This window comes from Manis javanica, chromosome 4 (genome assembly GCF_040802235.1).
Source record: "Manis javanica isolate MJ-LG chromosome 4, MJ_LKY, whole genome shotgun sequence".
Lineage (NCBI taxonomy): Eukaryota > Metazoa > Chordata > Mammalia > Pholidota > Manidae > Manis > Manis javanica.
In genome coordinates, this window is record NC_133159.1 from 108614440 (window position 1) to 108632436 (window position 17997).

Consider the following 17997-nt stretch of genomic DNA (forward strand, 5'->3'; position numbering starts at 1 on the left):
CACTCACCAGCAATCAATTCAGTTGCCATGAAAAGGCAGAAGAATCTGGTCCAATCCAAAACCACCACCAGAGAGAGGGCCTGATGAGACCAATATAACCAATCTTCCTGAAAAAGAATTCAAAATAAAAGTTATAACCATGCTGATAGACCTGCAGAGAAATGTGCAAGAGATGAGGGATGAATTCCAGAGGGAGATAACAGAAATAAAACAAACAATGAAAGGATTTAAGAGCAGACTGGGTGAGGTGCAAGAGACTGTTAATGGAATAGGAAGCACAGAACAGGAATACAGAGAAGCTGAGGCAGAGAGAGAGAGAAAAGGATCTCTAGGAATGAAAGAATATTAAGAGAACTGTGTGACCAATCCAAATGGAACAATTCACATTATAGGGGTACCAGAAGAAGAAGAGAGAGAAAAATGGATAGAAAGTGTCGCTGAAGAAATAACTGCTGAAAACTTCCCCAAGCTGGGGAAGGAAATAGTCTCTCAGATCATGGAAGCCCACAGATCACCAAACAGAAGGAACCCAAGGAGGACAACACCAAGACATATAATAATTAAAATGGCAAAGATCAAAGACAAGGACAGAGTATTAAAAGCAGCCAGAGCCAAAAAAGATCACCTACAAAGGAAAACCCATCAGGCTACCATAAGACTTCTCAACAGAAACCTTACAGGCCAGAAGAGAATGACATGATATATTTAATGCAATGAAACAGAAGGGCCTTGAACCAAGAATACTGTATCCAGCAGAATATCATTTAAATTTGAAAGAGGGATTAAACAATTCCCAGATAAGTAAAAGTTGAGGGAATTTGCCTCCAGCAAACCACCTCTATCTACAGTATATTTTAAAGGGATGCTCTAGGTGGAAGTACTCCTAAGGCTAAACAGATATTACCAGAGAAAATAAAATCGCAGCAAAGAAAGCAGACCAACCAAATACTAAATAAAGGCAAAAAATTAAATAAGCTATCCAACAAGCAGTGAAGGGAAACACAAAAGAGTAAAGAATAAAACACCTAACATATAAAGAGTCGAGGAAGAAGAATAAGAAGGAGAACAAATAAAGAATCATCAGACTGTGTTTATAATAGAATAATAAGTGAGTTAAAGTTAGATGGTTAGATAGTACAGAAGCATACCCTTGAACCTTTTGGTAACCATGAATCCAAAGCCTACAATGGCAATAAGTACATATCTATCGATAATCACCCTAAATGTAAATGGACTGAATGCACCAATCAAAAGACAGAGAGTCACTGAATGGATAAAAAAACAAGACCCATCTATATGCTGTTTACAAGAGATTCACCTGAAACTCAAAGATATACACAGACAAAAAGTGAAGGGATGGAAAAAGACATTTCATGCAAACAATAGGGAGAAAAAGGCAGGTGTTTCAGTACTTGTCTCAGACAAGATAGACTTCAAAACAAAGAAAGTAACGAGATAAAGAAGGACATTACATAATGATAAAGGGGGCAGTCCAACAAAAGGGTATAACCATTATAAATATCTATGCACCCAACACAAGAGCACCGACAAATGTGAAACAAATACTAACAGAATTAAAGGAGGAAATAGAATGCAATGGATTCATTTTAGGAGACTTCAACACACCACTCACTCCAAAGGACAGATCCACCAGACAGAAAATAAGTAAGGACACAGAGGCACTGAACAACACACCTAACAGACATCTATAGAATTCTACACCGAAAAGCCGCAGAGTACACATTCTTCTCAAGTGTACATGGAATATTCACCAGAATAGACTACATACTAGGGCACAAGAAGGCTCAGTAAATTCCAAAAGATTGAAATTCTACCAACCAACTTCTCAGACCACAAAAGTATAAAACTAGAAATAAACTGTACAGAGAAAGCAAAAAGGCTTACAAACACATGTAGGCTTAACAACATGCTCCTAAATAATCAGTGGATCGATGACCAAATTAAAATAGAGATCAAGCAATATATGGAAACAAATGACAACAACAACACAAAGCCCCAATTTCTGTGGGCCGCAGCAAAAGCAATTTTAAGAGGAAAGTATATAGCAATCCAGGCATATTTAAAGAAGGAAGAACAATCCCAAATGAATAGTCTAAAGTCACGATTATCGAAATTCAAAAAAGAAGAACAAATGAGGCCTAAAGTCAGCAGAAGGAGGGACATAATAAAGATCAGAGAAGAAATAAATAAAATTGAGAAGAATAAAACAATAGAAAAAAATTAATGAAACCAAGAGCTGGTTCTTTGAGAAAAAAATAGATAAGCCTCTAGCAAGACTTATTAACAGAAAAAGAGAATCAGCACACATCAAAAGAATCAGAAACAAGAAAGGAAAAATCACGATGGACCACACAGAAATACAAAGAATTATTAGAGAATACTATGAAAACCTACATGCTAACAAGCTGGAAAACCTATAAGAAATGGACAACTTTCTATAAAAATACAACCTTCCAAGACTGACCAAGGAAGAAACAGAAAATGTAAACAGACCAATTATGAGCAAGGAAATTGAAGTGGTAGTCAAAAAAACTACCCAAGAGCAAAACCCCTGGGCCAGATGGATTTAATGCGGAATTTGATCAAACATACAAAGAAGACATAATACCCATTCTCCTTAACGTTTTCCAAAAAATAGAAGAGTCGGGAATACTCCCAAACTCATTCTATGAATCCAGCATCACCCTAATACCAAAACCAGGCAAAGACCCCACAAAAAAGAAAACGACAGACCAATATCTCTGATGAACATAGATGCAAAAATACCCAACAAAATATTAGCAAACTGAATTCAAAAATTCACTAAGAGGATCAGACACCATGACCAAGTGGGGTTCATCTCAGGGATGCAAGGATAGTACAACATTCGAAAATCCATCAACATCATCCACCACATCAACAAAAGAAGGTCAAAAGCACATGATCATCTCCATAGACGCTGAAAAAGCATTTGACAAAATTCAACATCCATTCATGATAAAAACTCTCAGCAAAATGGGGATAGAGGGCAAGTACCTCAACATAATAAAGGCCATATATGATAAACCCACAGCCAACATCATACTGAACAGCGAGAAGATGAAAGCTTTTCCTCTAAGATAGGGAACAAGACAGGGATGCCCACTCTCCCCACTGTTATTCAACATAGTACTGGAGGTGCTAGCCACTGCAATTAGACAGAACAGAGAAATACAAGGAATCCAGATTGGTAAAGAAGAAGTCAAACTGTCAGTATTTGCAGATGACAGGATATTGTACATTAAAAAACCCTAAAGACTCCACTGCAAAACTACTAGAACTAATATCAGAATTCAGCAAAGTTGCAGGATACAAAATTAATACAGAGAAATCTATGGCTTTCCTATACACTAACAATGAACTAATAGAAAGAAAAATCAGGAAAACAATTCCATTCACAATTGCATCAAAAAGAATAAAATATCTCAGAATAAGCCTAACCAAGGAAGTGAAAGACCTATATCCTGAAAACTACAAGACACTCAAGAGAAATTAAAGAAGTCACTAACAAATGGAAACTCATCCCATGCTCTTGGGTAGGAAGAATTAATATTGTCAAAATGGCCATCCTACCCAAAGCAATCTACAGATTCAATACAATCCCTATCAGATTACCAACAGCATTCTTCAACGAACTGGAACAAATAGTTCAAAAATACATATGGAACCGCAAAAGACCCCGAAAAGCCAAAGCAATCCTGAGAAGGAAGAATAAAGTGGGGGGTATCTCACTCCCCAACTTCAAGCTCTACTACAAAGCCACAGTAATCAAGACAATTTGGTACTGGCACAAGAACATACCTACAGACCAGTGGAACAGAATAGAGACTCCAGACATTAACCCAAACATATATGGTCAATTAATATACAATAAAGGAGCCATGGACATACAATGGGGAAATGACAGCCTCTTCAACAGTTGGTGCTGGCAAAACTGGACAGCTACATGTAAGAGAATGAAACTGGATTATTGTCTAACCCCATACACAAAATAAATTCAAAATGGATCAAAGACCTGAAAATAAGTCATGAAACCATAAAACTTTTAGAAAAAGACATAGGCAGATATCTCTTGGACATAAACATGAGTGACTTCTTCATGAACATATCTCCCTGGGCAAGGGAAACAAAGCAAAAATGAACAAGTGGGTCAATATCTAGCTGAAAAGCTTCTGTACAGCAAAGGACACCATCAGTAGAACAAAAATGGATCCTACAGTATGGGAGAATATATCCATAAATGACAGTTCTGATAAAGGGATGATATCCAAAATATATAAAGAGCTCACACACCTCAACAAACGAAAAAGAAACAATCCAATTAAAAAATGGGCAGAGGAGCTGAAGAAAGGGACTGGAGAGGATGGGTGGGATGGGAGGGATAAGGGGGTAAAAGGCATTACGATTAGCACACATAATATTGGTGGGTGGCACGGGGAAAGCAATACCACACAGAGAAGAAAAGTAGTCATTCTGTTGCATCTTCTTATGCTAATGGACAGTGACTGTAATGGGGTATGTGGTGGGGAGTTGCTAATGGAGGGAGTCTGGTAACCATAATCTTGCTCATGTAATTGTACATTAATGATACCAAAATAATAAAAAAAGAAAATGCAAGTCAAAATCACTTTATACTCATTAAGATGGCTATAATCAAAATGCTAGACAATAACAAGTGATGATGAGAATGTGAAAAATTGGAACTCTCTAAATTACTTAGGAATGTGAAGTGGTACAGCCACTTTGAAGTCTTTCATTTCCTCAGAAGGTTAAGAACAGAGTTACCATATAACCCAGCATTTCCACCTCTAGCCATATACCCAAGAGAAATGAGAACATATGCCCACATAAAAACTCATCCATGAATGTTTGTTTTAGCATTATTTATAATAGCAAAAAGTGGAAACAATTCAAATGTCCATCAATCAATGAATGGATAAACAAAATATGATATATCAATACCATTGAATTTTTTTTATTAAGGTATCATTGACACTCTTATGAAGGTTTTATGTGAAAAGAATGTGGTTACTACATTCACACCCATATTATCGAGTCCTCCCTCATACCTCATTGCAGTCACTGTCTGTCAGTGTAGTAAGATGCCACAGTCACTACTTGTCTTCTGTCTGCTACACTGTCTTTCCCATGATCCCCTTCACACCATGTGTACTAATGATAATAACCCTCAATCCCCTTCTCCCTCCCTCCCCACTCACCCTCCCCTTTGGTAACCGTTAGTCTCTTGGAGTTTGTGAGTCTGCTGCTGTTTTGTTCCTTCAGTTTTGCTTCGTTGTTATACTCCACAAATGAGGGAAATCATTTAGTACTTGTCTTTCTCTACCTGGCTTATTTCACTGAGCACAATACCCTCTACCTCCAACCATGTTGTTGCAAATAGTAGGATTTGTTTCTTTCTTATGGCTGGATAGTATTCATTGTGTATATGTACCTCATCTTCTTTGTCCATTCATGTACTGATGGACGTTTAGGTTGCTTCCATATCTTGGCTATTGTAAATAGTGCTGCAATAAACATAGGGGTGCATATGACTTTTTTAATCTGAGATCAATACCATGGATTATTACTCAGCCATAGAAAGGAATGAAGTACTGATAAAAGCTACAGCATAGATTAACTCTGTATGGTAAACAACATCCAGTGTAACTCCATTCATGTGAAGTGTCCAGAATAGATAAATCCATGGAGACGGGAAGTAGATTACTGGTTGCCAGAGGTTGGAAGGAGGATGGAATGGAGAGCTACTACTAATGGGTATTTTCATCACCCCAAAAAAAGAAACACCTCTAATAAGTATGGAGTTTCTTTTTGGGGTAAAGAGAATGTTCTGGAATTAGTGGTGATAGTTGTATAACCTTGTGAATATACTAGAAACCACTGAGTGAAACATTTTAAAAAGGTAATTTATAGGGTAAGAATGACATCTGAATTTCAAAATTTTCTAGTGGAATTTAAAGTTCATTTTCTCAGTTGCACCAGCCACATTCATGTGCTTAGCTGTCAGATGTTAACATTGGATAGGGCAGATACATTTCTGTCATAGCAGAAAGTTCTGTTGAAGAGCACTACTCAAGAATAAATGCTTTAGCTTTATGCATTGACGACATCTCATTTTTTCTAATTATTCACATAACCCATATAAGTAAATAGTTGTTACAAAAATTCAAATAAACAATGAAAACTCAAAATCCCATAGACCTGCCCTAGTACATTACCCCCAGGTAAGCACTGTCACCTATTTGTTCTTTACCTTTCTGGACCCTTTTAGCATTTGTACATATATGTATCTATACCTAGTTTTCAGTTGTCAGTAATGCCTATAATAATGTGTCCAAGTAGCTTATTTCTTGATTTCTTGGGTTTAAGGGTAACTCTCTTACACTCATTAGTTTTTCCTATCCATAGGTGATGCTGGGAGCAGAACTCCAAAAGACCAGAAGGTGAGTTGGAATGGGTAAGGGAAGGTGAGAAATAAGAATACAAAAATGGGAGAAACTTTTGACCTGACCATTTAATCAGTTCAGACATCAACATCATCCTGTAATCAGTCCTGTAGGTTGTATTCCTCTAGTAGATGTTATAAGAATACATAAGAGGTTACTTAGAGATGCATGCACTGAGTGCTGTACAAATGTAGAGTTTGGCAGTGATCAGCTAGGTGAAGTTAACTGGGAAAACCTTCCTAAAGCTGATTTCTGAACCAGATTTGTAAGATAAGGCAGTTTTGCCTGATAAAGTAACCGTAAGCTTCCAAACGTAACTCAATTCTGTTTTGATTTTTGAAAGATGAGTTCTTATTAAGTTATTCCTAACCCATGCTACTATTTTAAAACTTGTTTCCCTCATCACCTTCCTCACAGCTCCGTGAAGCTATGGCTGCCTTAAGAAAGTCAGCTCAAGATGTCCAGAAGTTCATGGATGCAGTCAACAAGAAGAGCAGTTCCCAGGATCTACATAAAGGTTAGGGTCAGGAGGTACCTTGGTACAGGTGGGGTTTGGGGGGTGAATTCCTGCAGAGATTTCATGGATAACTGGCTTTGTTTAAGCAACTCGGATTCCTTTCTCACCTCTGTCGGGTGCTTCTTCAGGTGTGTGATGGCTTTATCCAAATACGTTTTTAGCTCCATGCTCAGAATACTTCTTCCAAATGGAGATTAAAAATAAGAGAGTAACTCAAACTCTTATAAAGAGGTCTGAGGAAAGCTTTATAGAATGGAGCTGTTAGTATATCCCCTACAAGAAACTGTTTTATAAATGCTGCTTAGCATTTAATGACTGCTAGTTAACATTGTTGTTAATAGGGAATTGGAAACATTTAGTTTAAGTAAGGTATTCTTGAACTGTATGTGAATTTAAAATCCAAGTTTTTCCTGTTGTGTCAGCTGTGCCTTGTGTTTCTGTCCTTGGCCAAGAGAGCAGGAAAAGTGGCTAAGGATCAAAGATTACACTATTTTCCCTTAGTACCCTACTGCCCTATTTACTCTCCCCAGTTTCTACCATATCTCTTTAGAACTTTTCTTTCTTCCATAGGAACCTTGAGTCAGATGACTGGAGAACTGAGCAAAGATGGTGACCTGATAGTCAGCATGCGCATTCTGGGCAAGAAGAGAACTAAGACATGGCACAAAGGCACCCTTATTGCCATCCAGACGGTTGGTATGTTCAAGCTAGAGGAAGAACTAATGAAAGGCAACCTGCAGGTCTCCATTGCTGATGGTTTCTTTTCTCCACAGTCTTGCCTTTTGTCCCTCACATAGCAGCTAGGATTTACATGGAAACTGATGGGGTTTTTTTTAATTTTGTTTATCTTTCTCTGTTACTTAGGGCCAGGAAAGAAGTACAAGGTGAAATTTGACAACAAAGGAAAGAGTCTGCTGTCCGGGAACCATATTGCCTATGATTACCACCCTCCCGCTGACAAATTATATGTGGGCAGTCGAGTGGTGGCCAAATACAAAGATGGGAATCAAGTCTGGCTCTACGCTGGCATTGTAGCTGAGACACCAAACGTCAAAAACAAGCTCAGGTACCTGGATGGGACTGTAAAGAGAGCGGAGGCCAGGGACACAGCACCTGCCCTGTTCAAGCCATAGTCCAGATGGCCTTTGTGTTCTCCATCCCCAGTGGCCAGGCACACTTTCTTGTTCTTTGCCATAGGAGTAATGTGGCAGTCTTTCTTCCTTTTTTTTTTTTCCTTAAGGGGAAAACTAGGAAAAAGTAATCAAATTTGACTAATGGTTAAGGGAATAGGGAGTTCGTATAGGAAGAAAAAATGAAATGGAGACTAAATTGTTTTCAGCAGAATAGGAATCTATTCTGATAGTGGAACAAAAAGAAGTAGCTTTTGGAAAAGTGGGGATATGTTGGTTAGGTTAAGGAAAGTTCTTAACTCTTGGAGTAGGAAGAAAGAGTAATAGAAAGAAAGTAGTACAATGAAACATCTTCCCTGGAGTGTATGCTGTTAGTGATCCAGAGGAGTAGAAGCCACAAGATAATTTCTGACCCCGATCTTTCTACCATCACTTTCTTTACAGGTTTCTCATCTTCTTTGATGATGGCTATGCTTCTTATGTCACACAGTCTGAACTGTATCCCATTTGTCGGCCACGTAAGTGACCTTCCTTTCTTCCTGAGTTCTATCCATTTTCTTCTCTGCCTTGTATTTCTTGGGAAGACAGCCAGTTGAAAAGCCCTGATGTTTTTGGTGCTATGTCTTAAAGAGCATAAGTTTAATAAGTGTTCTTTGGGAGATACAGTTTTATTTGCTCATCTCTAAGGCTGTCTTTATAGCCAAAGAGTGAGATGCTAGAAGATCATGACTGACTTGGGTGGATGCTCATATTGTAGATGTGTTCTGATTTCATGTCAAAGTGCTTTAGGTTTGAGAAGATGTTAATTCTTTGCTAGTCTCATGCTTTATCTAATGTTTTTATAAATCTGGTCTGCATAGTGTTTCTGCAGAAGCTGTGATATATCATATTTGTGACTCTTGTTTGAGGACAGACTCCTATGGAAGCAGCTGTTTTTAATTGCAGAAGAGTCAACTAACACTGCTATCTTTCCATATAACATGGCAGTAAATGCACTCAGGGTCCCTTAAAAGCCTGTTAGAGAATGAGAAAGGAGGACAGATTTTTTTTTTATCAATTTCATTATGCCACCTAATCTTTGTTGATTTACCTCTAGACTCATATCATATTAGCAAGAATTTTCCCAAGGTGAAACATCCATTTTTTTAATAATGAGGGACTCAACCTTATTTGCATATTATTTATTTAGTATTTACTTGATTTGTATAGCATTTACACATTAGGTTCAATTCTTTCAGATGGTCTTGGTTTTGCTTCCCCTGAGGTTATGATTTCTTCATTTCTTTTCTCCCTCCCAACTTGAAAAATATCAAATGCCTCCTTGACAATCATTTTTCCCTATCAAGACATGCCCTACCTACCCTTTCTCAGCCCTGCTTCTTCCTTGGGACAGTGAAAAAGACTTGGGAGGACATAGAAGACATCTCCTGCCGAGACTTCATAGAGGAGTATATCACAGCTTACCCCAACCGGCCCATGGTGCTGCTCAAGAGTGGCCAGCTTATCAAGACTGAGTGGGAAGGCACATGGTGGAAGTCCCGGGTCGAGGAGGTGGATGGCAGCCTAGTCAGGATCCTCTTCTTGGTACTGTTCTTCCCTAGGGTTTTGGAGGCAGGGGTTGGGGTGGAATGGGAGAGCATAAGAGGCAATAAAGATGATTTTATAGCTACTACATAATTTTTCTCTCTGTTTTCCTCCTATCTGTTCTGTTTTGTGTCTAGTTTTACTTTGTCCTTTTTGTTCATCTGTGAGTGGTTATTGAAAATAAATTACCTCAATTTAGGATAACACTAATTGGCTTTTTTTCGTTCCCCCTCCTTCTAGGAATATTCACATTGCATGTAGGTACAGAGAATGCTGCTAGTTCCATTTGTCCAGGTTAAGGTTTTGGTGGCATAGTGGGACAAAAAAGGAGTCAAGGAATTGGAGGTCCTGATATTTCAAGGCCCAATTTAACTGTTAGATGTTATGTACCTATCTGTTTTGTCCTTCTCACACTTTTCTTAGAACTATAGTTTTTCTCTGAACTATCTCAGTCAGATGTTTCTAAAGCCTTAGGATTCTTGTCACACTTTTTATACTCAGTATAAACATTTGTCTCTCCTGTAATTTCTTAAACAAGGAATATGTGTTTGTCTTCTTTATATTCTTGATTCTTGTCATATAAGTTTATTGAATAGGTAGCGAATTCAAGGCTCATCAGGGAGATTTCTCTCAAGGAAGTGACAGGATAGATTCTAGCCTGTAACTCATTTCCACCCACTCTTCCTCCCAATCCTCCAGGATGACAAAAGATGTGAATGGATCTACCGAGGCTCTACACGGCTAGAGCCCATGTTCAGCATGAAGACATCCTCAGCTTCTGCACTGGAGAAGAAGCAAGGAGGACAGCTTAGGACACGTCCAAATATGGGTATGTCCCAAAAGATACCCTGGGGGAGAGAAGAAATGGGCAAACTAGCAAAGGCGATTATATACAGTAGCTATTGCCTTTGTCAGAATGACACTGCTGATTCACTAGAAACAGGACATGTGCCCTGAGTGGTTTCCAGTAGTGGTGATGGATTTGTAGTGCTATTGTGCTGTGGCTCTGGGTCATTCTAAACAGCCACATAAAAATCTGATGGCTTAGGTTAGAGGTATTGGTAGTAGTAGTAACCTCTGTTATCCACATGAGGATTATATGCTTTGGGTTACCTATGGTCAGTTTTCTTAAAGCCCAGACTCTTTTTGTTTTTATGTGTTCCTGGCATACTTTCTGATTGATTTTTCCTAACAACATTAGTTGTTCTAAGAATGCAGTTTTTAAAAAATCTCACCCAAGTATAAAATAATTACTAATGTAAATCATTTCAAGCAGGAAGATAAAGCCCTATTACTGAGGTCATATCGGTAAGAACTGACAGTCTTAGCACTTAACTCAAAATGTTTCTTTTGGTGCTGTTCATATTACATAAATAGAGCATCAGGTGTGTACATGAATATAAGTGAGACTGCTGTCTTTCTCAGTGACCAATTTCCTTTTTCCTATAGGTGCTGTGAGGAGCAAAGGCCCTGTGGTCCAGTACACCCAGGATCTAACCAGTACTGGAACCCAGTTCAAGCCAATGGAGCCTCCACAGCCTACAGCCCCACCTACCCCACCTGCTGCACTCGCCCCACCTGCTCCACCTCTATCCCCCCAGGCAGGTGACAGTGAGTGAGTGCTGTTTCTTCTTTTTCACCAGTTTCTTTCATATTGTATTTTCTGTATCCCTTACTATATGATCTCTAATCTCCTAGAAATTTGGAAAGCCAGCTTGCCCAATCTCGGAAACAGGTAGCCAAAAAGAGCACGTCCTTTCGTCCAGGATCTGTGGGATCTGGTCATTCCTCCCCTACATCCCCTGCACTCAGTGAAAATGTCCCTACTGGGAAACCTGGGATCAACCAGACGTATAGGTGAGAAAATCTCAGGCTCTCTGTTGGGGGGTTAGTGTGGACTTGAGTGGTCACAGTATAGGGAGGTGGGAGGTTCCTTGGCTCCAAGGACTTAGTTGTTATGACAGTGAGGAGTTTGGACTTGAAAGTTTAACCTTGGAAGTTTCCAAGAAACAGAACATAACAGTAATTGAATTACAAGTCAGGTGCCTAGAAATACAGAATCACCAGAAAGTCATTTGTTAACTTTCTTGTTGAATGTTGTGTCACGGTTGGTCCAGTAAAAGGGAAGGGTACAGCCTCTTTCCTTGAATCATTGGAGTTAATAAGGACATTTATAGGACCTGTAGCAGGAAAAAAAGGATTGGTAGAAACCTGGACTCTACTTCCATAATTCACAGGCCAAAGAATTTTAGGGAAAGGTACACTGTTAGAGATATTATCAACTAGTAAAGAGTAACCAGGCATTTTGTTGTCTTGAGTTGGTAAGGCAAGGAAAAATCTGACTTTCTTGTGTTATCTTTAGCTTCAAGAGCACGGCTATTTGAAAGATGAGAGAAGTGGCTTAGCCAGCTAGAGGGGTAATTATGCAACAGAGAGGTCCTGTTGCCATCTTATATGATCTCTTGCATCTTATTTGCAGATCCCCTTTAGGCTCAACATCTTCTGTCCCAGCACCCCCAACACCTCCAGCCCCATCAGCCCCTCCTGCCTTCCACGGCATGCTGGATCGTGCCCCAGCAGAGCCCTCCTACCGTGCTCCCATGGAGAAACTTTTCTATTTACCTCATGTTTGCAGCTATACTTGTCTGTCTCGGGTCAGACCTATGAGAAGTGAGCAGTACCGGGGCAAGAACCCTTTGCTCGTCCCATTACTATATGATTTCCGGCGGATGACAGCCCGGCGCCGAGTTAACCGCAAGATGGGCTTTCATGTTATCTATAAGACACCCTGTGGTCTCTGCCTTCGGACAATGCAGGAGATTGAGCGCTACCTTTTTGAGACTGGCTGTGACTTCCTCTTCCTGGAGATGTTCTGTTTGGATCCATATGTTCTTGTGGACCGGAAGTTTCAACCCTATAAGCCTTTTTACTATATTTTGGACATCACCTATGGGAAGGAAGATGTTCCTCTATCCTGTGTCAATGAGATTGATACAACTCCCCCACCCCAAGTGGCCTACAGCAAGGAACGAATCCCAGGCAAGGGTGTTTTCATTAACACAGGCCCTGAATTTCTGGTTGGCTGTGACTGCAAGGACGGGTGCCGGGACAAGTGAGTTGTTAGGGAATTGCCAGCCCTGCTTCCAACTTTGTTATGGTTGCCTTTCGTAACACCTCTTCCTTTGTCTTACATCTGCATGCCTTTCCTCCTCTCCCCACCTCCCTTTACTTCCTTACTCAGCTGGGTCTTCTGCCAGAAGGCCTCCATAAGAGCCATGAGGTAGAGAGGCTGGCGTCCGACTTGTCCCACTGCATGACCCTAGGCACATGTATTCTGTGTTTGTTTCTCTGATTCTCCTACTTTTTGTTTCCCTCCATCATGCTTTCAGTTGCTACTTCATTCTCTGTCTCTATTTTACTGTCACTCTGTCATGTCATGTCATGTCATGTTCTTACTCTTATCTTTTCCTTTTTCATTCACATGTATGAGGGAAGAAAAATTTCACTACCTCGTTCCCATACTTTTATTAGTACTTCTTGCTTCTGAAGAAGGTGTCACAGCTGTAGCTATTGTACTCATCCCTCTTATACAGGTCCAAGTGTGCCTGCCATCAGCTGACTGTCCAGGCTACAGCCTGCACCCCAGGGGGCCAGATCAACCCTAACTCTGGCTACCAGTACAAGAGACTAGAAGAGTGTCTGCCCACAGGGTAAGTAGTCAGGGGAAAGTAGGGCACCTCAGAGACTGAATTCTTATTTTTCTATGCTTGTGGGAATCATCAGAATTCTAAAATGTGGAGCTAGAAATAGAATAACTGAAACAGGCAATTTATCAGTGAAATCTTATTTACTGAATTCCCAGCATACATTTCTCCCTTCGGTTTTCCTTGAATTAAAGGCATGTAAGGCCTAGATTGAATAACATATAGCAATTTTCTATTCAGTAAAAGATTATCTTAATTTCATAGCTGTGTGAATATCTTAACAGATTGTGGGTTATAGCAAGTAAGATGTGTTCAGAGGGGTGAAGTAGGCAGCAGGCAGGGATCTAATTATATAGAACCTTGTAAATCAGAATAAAAATTAGAATCAAATTCATGGTGTAACAGGAAGCTGCTAGAGAATTTTAGGCCAGCAGATAACGTGATCTGTCTTTTGAAGATTACTCGACTTCTTTCTTTATGGAGAACAGGTCTTAGGACAGCAAAAGTAGAATTTGGAAGACCACCTAGGAGATGATTACAGGAAGATAAGTGAGAGATGGTGGTTGCTAGGGCTTGTACTAGAAGGAAGGTGGCAGTAGAGATGAAAGAGGATAGACTTGGAATGCTTTTGGAGATAGAACTATAAAACTTGATAGATTGAGAAAGTTGGGGAGAAGGAGCAAAATTAAGAACAAGTTCTAAATTTTATACTTGAGTAACTAAGTAAGTGTGCTTTTTTACTGAGATGGAAGATTAACAGAGTTGCAAGTCTGAGTGGAATTCGGCTTCTGTTCTGGCCATGTTAAGTTGGAGGTGCCTGTTATGCAATACAAGTAGAAGTGTCAAAAAGGCATTGAGATTTCTAGAGAGAAGTGTAAGAGTTAGACATAAAGAATTAGGAATCATCAGCACAGGAGTGGTATTTAAAGCCTGAATGAGTTCACCTAGGAAGAATATTGATGGTAGAGAAGAGGCGGCGGCCCAGGGGTAAGTCCTGCACTCTCCAGCTACAGATTGGATGGAGGAGGGGAGCCAGCATGTGAGATTGACAAGGACAGGTCAGGAGAAGAGGAAGACCACTGTACTGTAATGTGGTGAATTGGTTATATATGAACATGGAAACTAATAAGCCTAGTGCTCAAGATATGTAATTAGCAGAGAGAACAAAAAGGAGAAAATGCATAAGTGAAATAATTCAGGAATTTTCCCATAATTGAAGGGTATCTGTTTCCAAATTGAAAGGTCCAATTAGGTCCCAGCATTATGGATGAAAGTAGATCCCCATAAAATACATGATAATAAAATGCGATCATTGTGTCCACAGAACTCTGAGGACAAAAAGAAAATCGTAAACACTTCTGGAGAAGAAAGGTAGACCACAAAAAAAATTAGAAATCAGATTGATTTCAGCCTTCTCAAAATAACATGTGGAAGCTAGATGGCAATTAGGGAATTTATTCAGAATTCTAAGGGAAAATTACTTCCTACCTGGATTTCTAAACCCAGGCAAGCAATCAATTAAGTGTCAGGATAAGCTAAAGACATTTCTAGGTATGAAATACCTCAAATTTTTCTATTATTCCCCTTCTCAGAAATTTACTAGAAATGTTTGCCAAGATAACAATAACAAGGAACAAAGGCATACTCATCCAGGAAACAGAGGATCCCACTCAAAAGTGGAGTGAAGGGGTCCCACAGATAACAGCGAAGTAAAGGGAGCTTTCAGGCTGACAGCTGTGTGCTAGATTTAGAGGGACAGAGTGTGAGAACAGGTCAGATCTGGCTGCAAGTCAGACTTCAGAAAATTGGGTTTGATAGAAAACCCGCTGTGTCTGAGTATCTTGAGATTGAGACTTGGGAAATCAGGAAATGAACTTGTGCTGAATGCATATGGAAAATTAAGCAAAGGAAAAGACAGTTGTGAGCTTTAGCTGCATCTCTGTATCATTTATGTTTCAATTATAAACAAAAATGTGAATCTTGTAACAATGTTTAAATAGTGCTGGGTGGTAGGAATGTTTGTATATCTCTTTACATGTGTGAAACTTTTCAGAAAAATACTTCAAAATAACCACAAGTGATACATCACTCCCTTGCTTAAAACTCTTTAATTGCTTCCACTGCACTTTGGATTTTATTCTAACTCTTAATCTTAGGTCACAAGACGCTATATTATCTAGCCCCTCTTCTCTGTCTCCCTCCAAAACTGTCCAACCACACTGATACTTTTCAGCTTCTGGGTCCGGCTCTCCCAAAGGCCTTTGTAAATACTGTGCCCTCTTGTTGGCATCCTTCTACTGTTCTCTCGGTGTGGCTATCTTTTTCAACCTTGAGCTCTCAGCTTTAATCTTACCTCCTCAAAACTTTCCTGGTCACTCTAAAACTAAGTCATTTTCATTCCCTTAATTCTCTCATTGAGCAATCTGTTTGTATCCTTTAGAGCATCTGTGACAACTTTATTGATTATTCTTGCTGTCTTTTCTATTAGAATGTAAGCTCCATGACAGTGGAGACCTTCTCTGTCTTGCTCACAGCTGTATCACCAGCAGTTAACTTATCCAGTGCCTGGCACATAGTAACCACTCAAATAAATTTTGTTGAGTGAATGAGTGACATTCAGTATACCTACTGAGTCTCACATGGTTATGATTAGACCTGAGTTCAAATTTATTTGAACTGCCTTTGTTCCTTCCAAGCTGATCTTGTTTTTATCAGCTGTCAACAGTTGTGAATACTAACACCTCCCCAACCCTAGGGGGTTTTAAGGAATCTGACAGTTGTTTCTTTTTTTTTTTTTTTTAATTTTAATAAAAATCACAAAAACTTTACTCTCTATGATTTATGGATATAAACACGTGCAGTGGTGCAGTTCCTACCAAGTTCACACTTGGGGTGGTCTTGGTAACAGAGAGAAGGAGCTGAGGCTCAAGCGGACATTCTGATGTGTCAGTAACACTTAACAAAAAAGTTCTGAAGCAGAAATGACAGCATGTTATGTTAATTCTGTTGGTTTTGTTCTTTTAACTTTTTTTTTTTTTTTGAGAGGGCATCTCTCATATTTATTGATCAAATGGTTGTTAACAACAATAAAATTCAGTATAGGGGGGTCAATGCTCAATGGACAATCATTAATCCATCTCAAGCCTAACTCTCATCAGTCTCCAATCTTCTGAAGCATAACGAACAAGTTCTTACATGGTGAACGAATTCTTACATAGTGAATAAATTCCTACATGGTGAACAGTACAAGGGCATTCATCACAGAAACTTTCGGTTTTGATCACGCATTATGAACTATAAACAATCAGGTCAAATATGAATATTCATTTGATTTTTATACTTTATTTATATGTTGATCCCACATTTCTCCCTTTATTATTATTATTATTTTTATTTTTAATAAAATGCTGAAGTGGTAGGTAGATGCAAGATAAAGGTAGAAAACATAGTTTACTGTTGTAGGCGAGCAATTGTAGATGATCAGGTGTGTGCCTGTAGACTATGTGTTAATCCAAGCTAGACAAGGGCAATAAACCATCCACGGATGCAGAAGATTTCTCTCAAAGCAGGGGGGATGAGGTTCTGATCCTCACCTCTGTTGATCCCCAATTTCTCACCTGATGGCCCCCCTGCCACTGTGCCTGTCTTAGGTTGTTCCTCCCTTGAGGAATCTTACCCGTCTCTGGCTAACCAGTCATCTTCTGGGGCCATACAGGGAAATGTAAAGTTGGTAAGTGAGAGAGAAGCCATATTGTTTGGAAAGGTTAGCTTTTTACTTCTTTGCAGATTTATGCCCTGTGGCTTCTATGCCCAGCACTTATCTCGAGGTATCTTTACCACCTGGAGGAATTATGATACTCGGTAACTTCAATATGAGGCATGAATTCTATTTAAGGGTTGTAATTAGGAAGGAAGAAGAAAAGCTATAGAGGTAGCGTATGGAAGAAAACATGGGAGGATTGATTATTTCTTTGACATATCTTCTTGTACAGTATCTTAAGTATGTATAGGTTTTAAACTACTAATTTGTACACAACATAAACAAAGCAAATCTATAATTACCATCCATCTCCAGTGAAGCCAAGAAAACCATTTAGTCACCCTAGGCATTTGTGAAAATTTGTCTATGATATGATGGATATTGTCCAACAGTACTCGAACAGTCTGAGAGAAATCAGACAAATTAAAACAGCCCATTTCTGGGATCTGTTCACCTCCCATATGTCCTTTTAACCATAGATAGTCTATAGTCATAAGATTTTGGAGCGCTACACCTTGCACCCCTCCCAACTCCTGGTTGAGTTCCAACAGTACAGATCCGGTCAAATTCATTGTCTCACTGTATGCACATGCCAGCCTAGACATCTCCCTCCTCATTCCAATGGCAAGTCCAGGAAACGGTGGGGTGGACGCAGCGAGGACCACAGCATCGCCTGGATCCCTGTGGAGGCTTTTTGATGACCATCCCCCGGCACGAGCCCTCCAGAGAGTGCTGATGCCGGAAACTCCTCCTCATATTGTATCTTAGTTCATTTTCTGGGTAGCCCAGCTAGGCCTTG

The 17997-nt window shown here is 39.5% G+C and overlaps 1 protein-coding gene across 4 annotated transcripts in view; it reads left to right on the top strand.

Annotated features, from left to right (window-relative positions):
* SETDB1 (SET domain bifurcated histone lysine methyltransferase 1) overlaps positions 1 to 17997 on the top strand; it is a 39673-nt gene that overhangs the window by 9570 nt on the left and 12106 nt on the right. For 3 of the 4 annotated variants that reach the window (XM_017680044.3, XM_017680051.2, XM_017680035.2), the window contains exons 4-14: positions 6466 to 6500; positions 6921 to 7020; positions 7591 to 7716; positions 7885 to 8086; positions 8595 to 8668; positions 9544 to 9734; positions 10434 to 10563; positions 11184 to 11349; positions 11433 to 11591; positions 12214 to 12846; positions 13328 to 13444. In XM_017680044.3, the coding sequence (XP_017535533.1) occupies positions 6466 to 6500; positions 6921 to 7020; positions 7591 to 7716; positions 7885 to 8086; positions 8595 to 8668; positions 9544 to 9734; positions 10434 to 10563; positions 11184 to 11349; positions 11433 to 11591; positions 12214 to 12846; positions 13328 to 13444 (1933 nt within the window). The remainder of the gene's footprint in view (positions 1 to 6465; positions 6501 to 6920; positions 7021 to 7590; positions 7717 to 7884; positions 8087 to 8594; positions 8669 to 9543; positions 9735 to 10433; positions 10564 to 11183; positions 11350 to 11432; positions 11592 to 12213; positions 12847 to 13327; positions 13445 to 17997) is intronic. The other variant, XR_012130358.1, reaches the window with a different exon arrangement.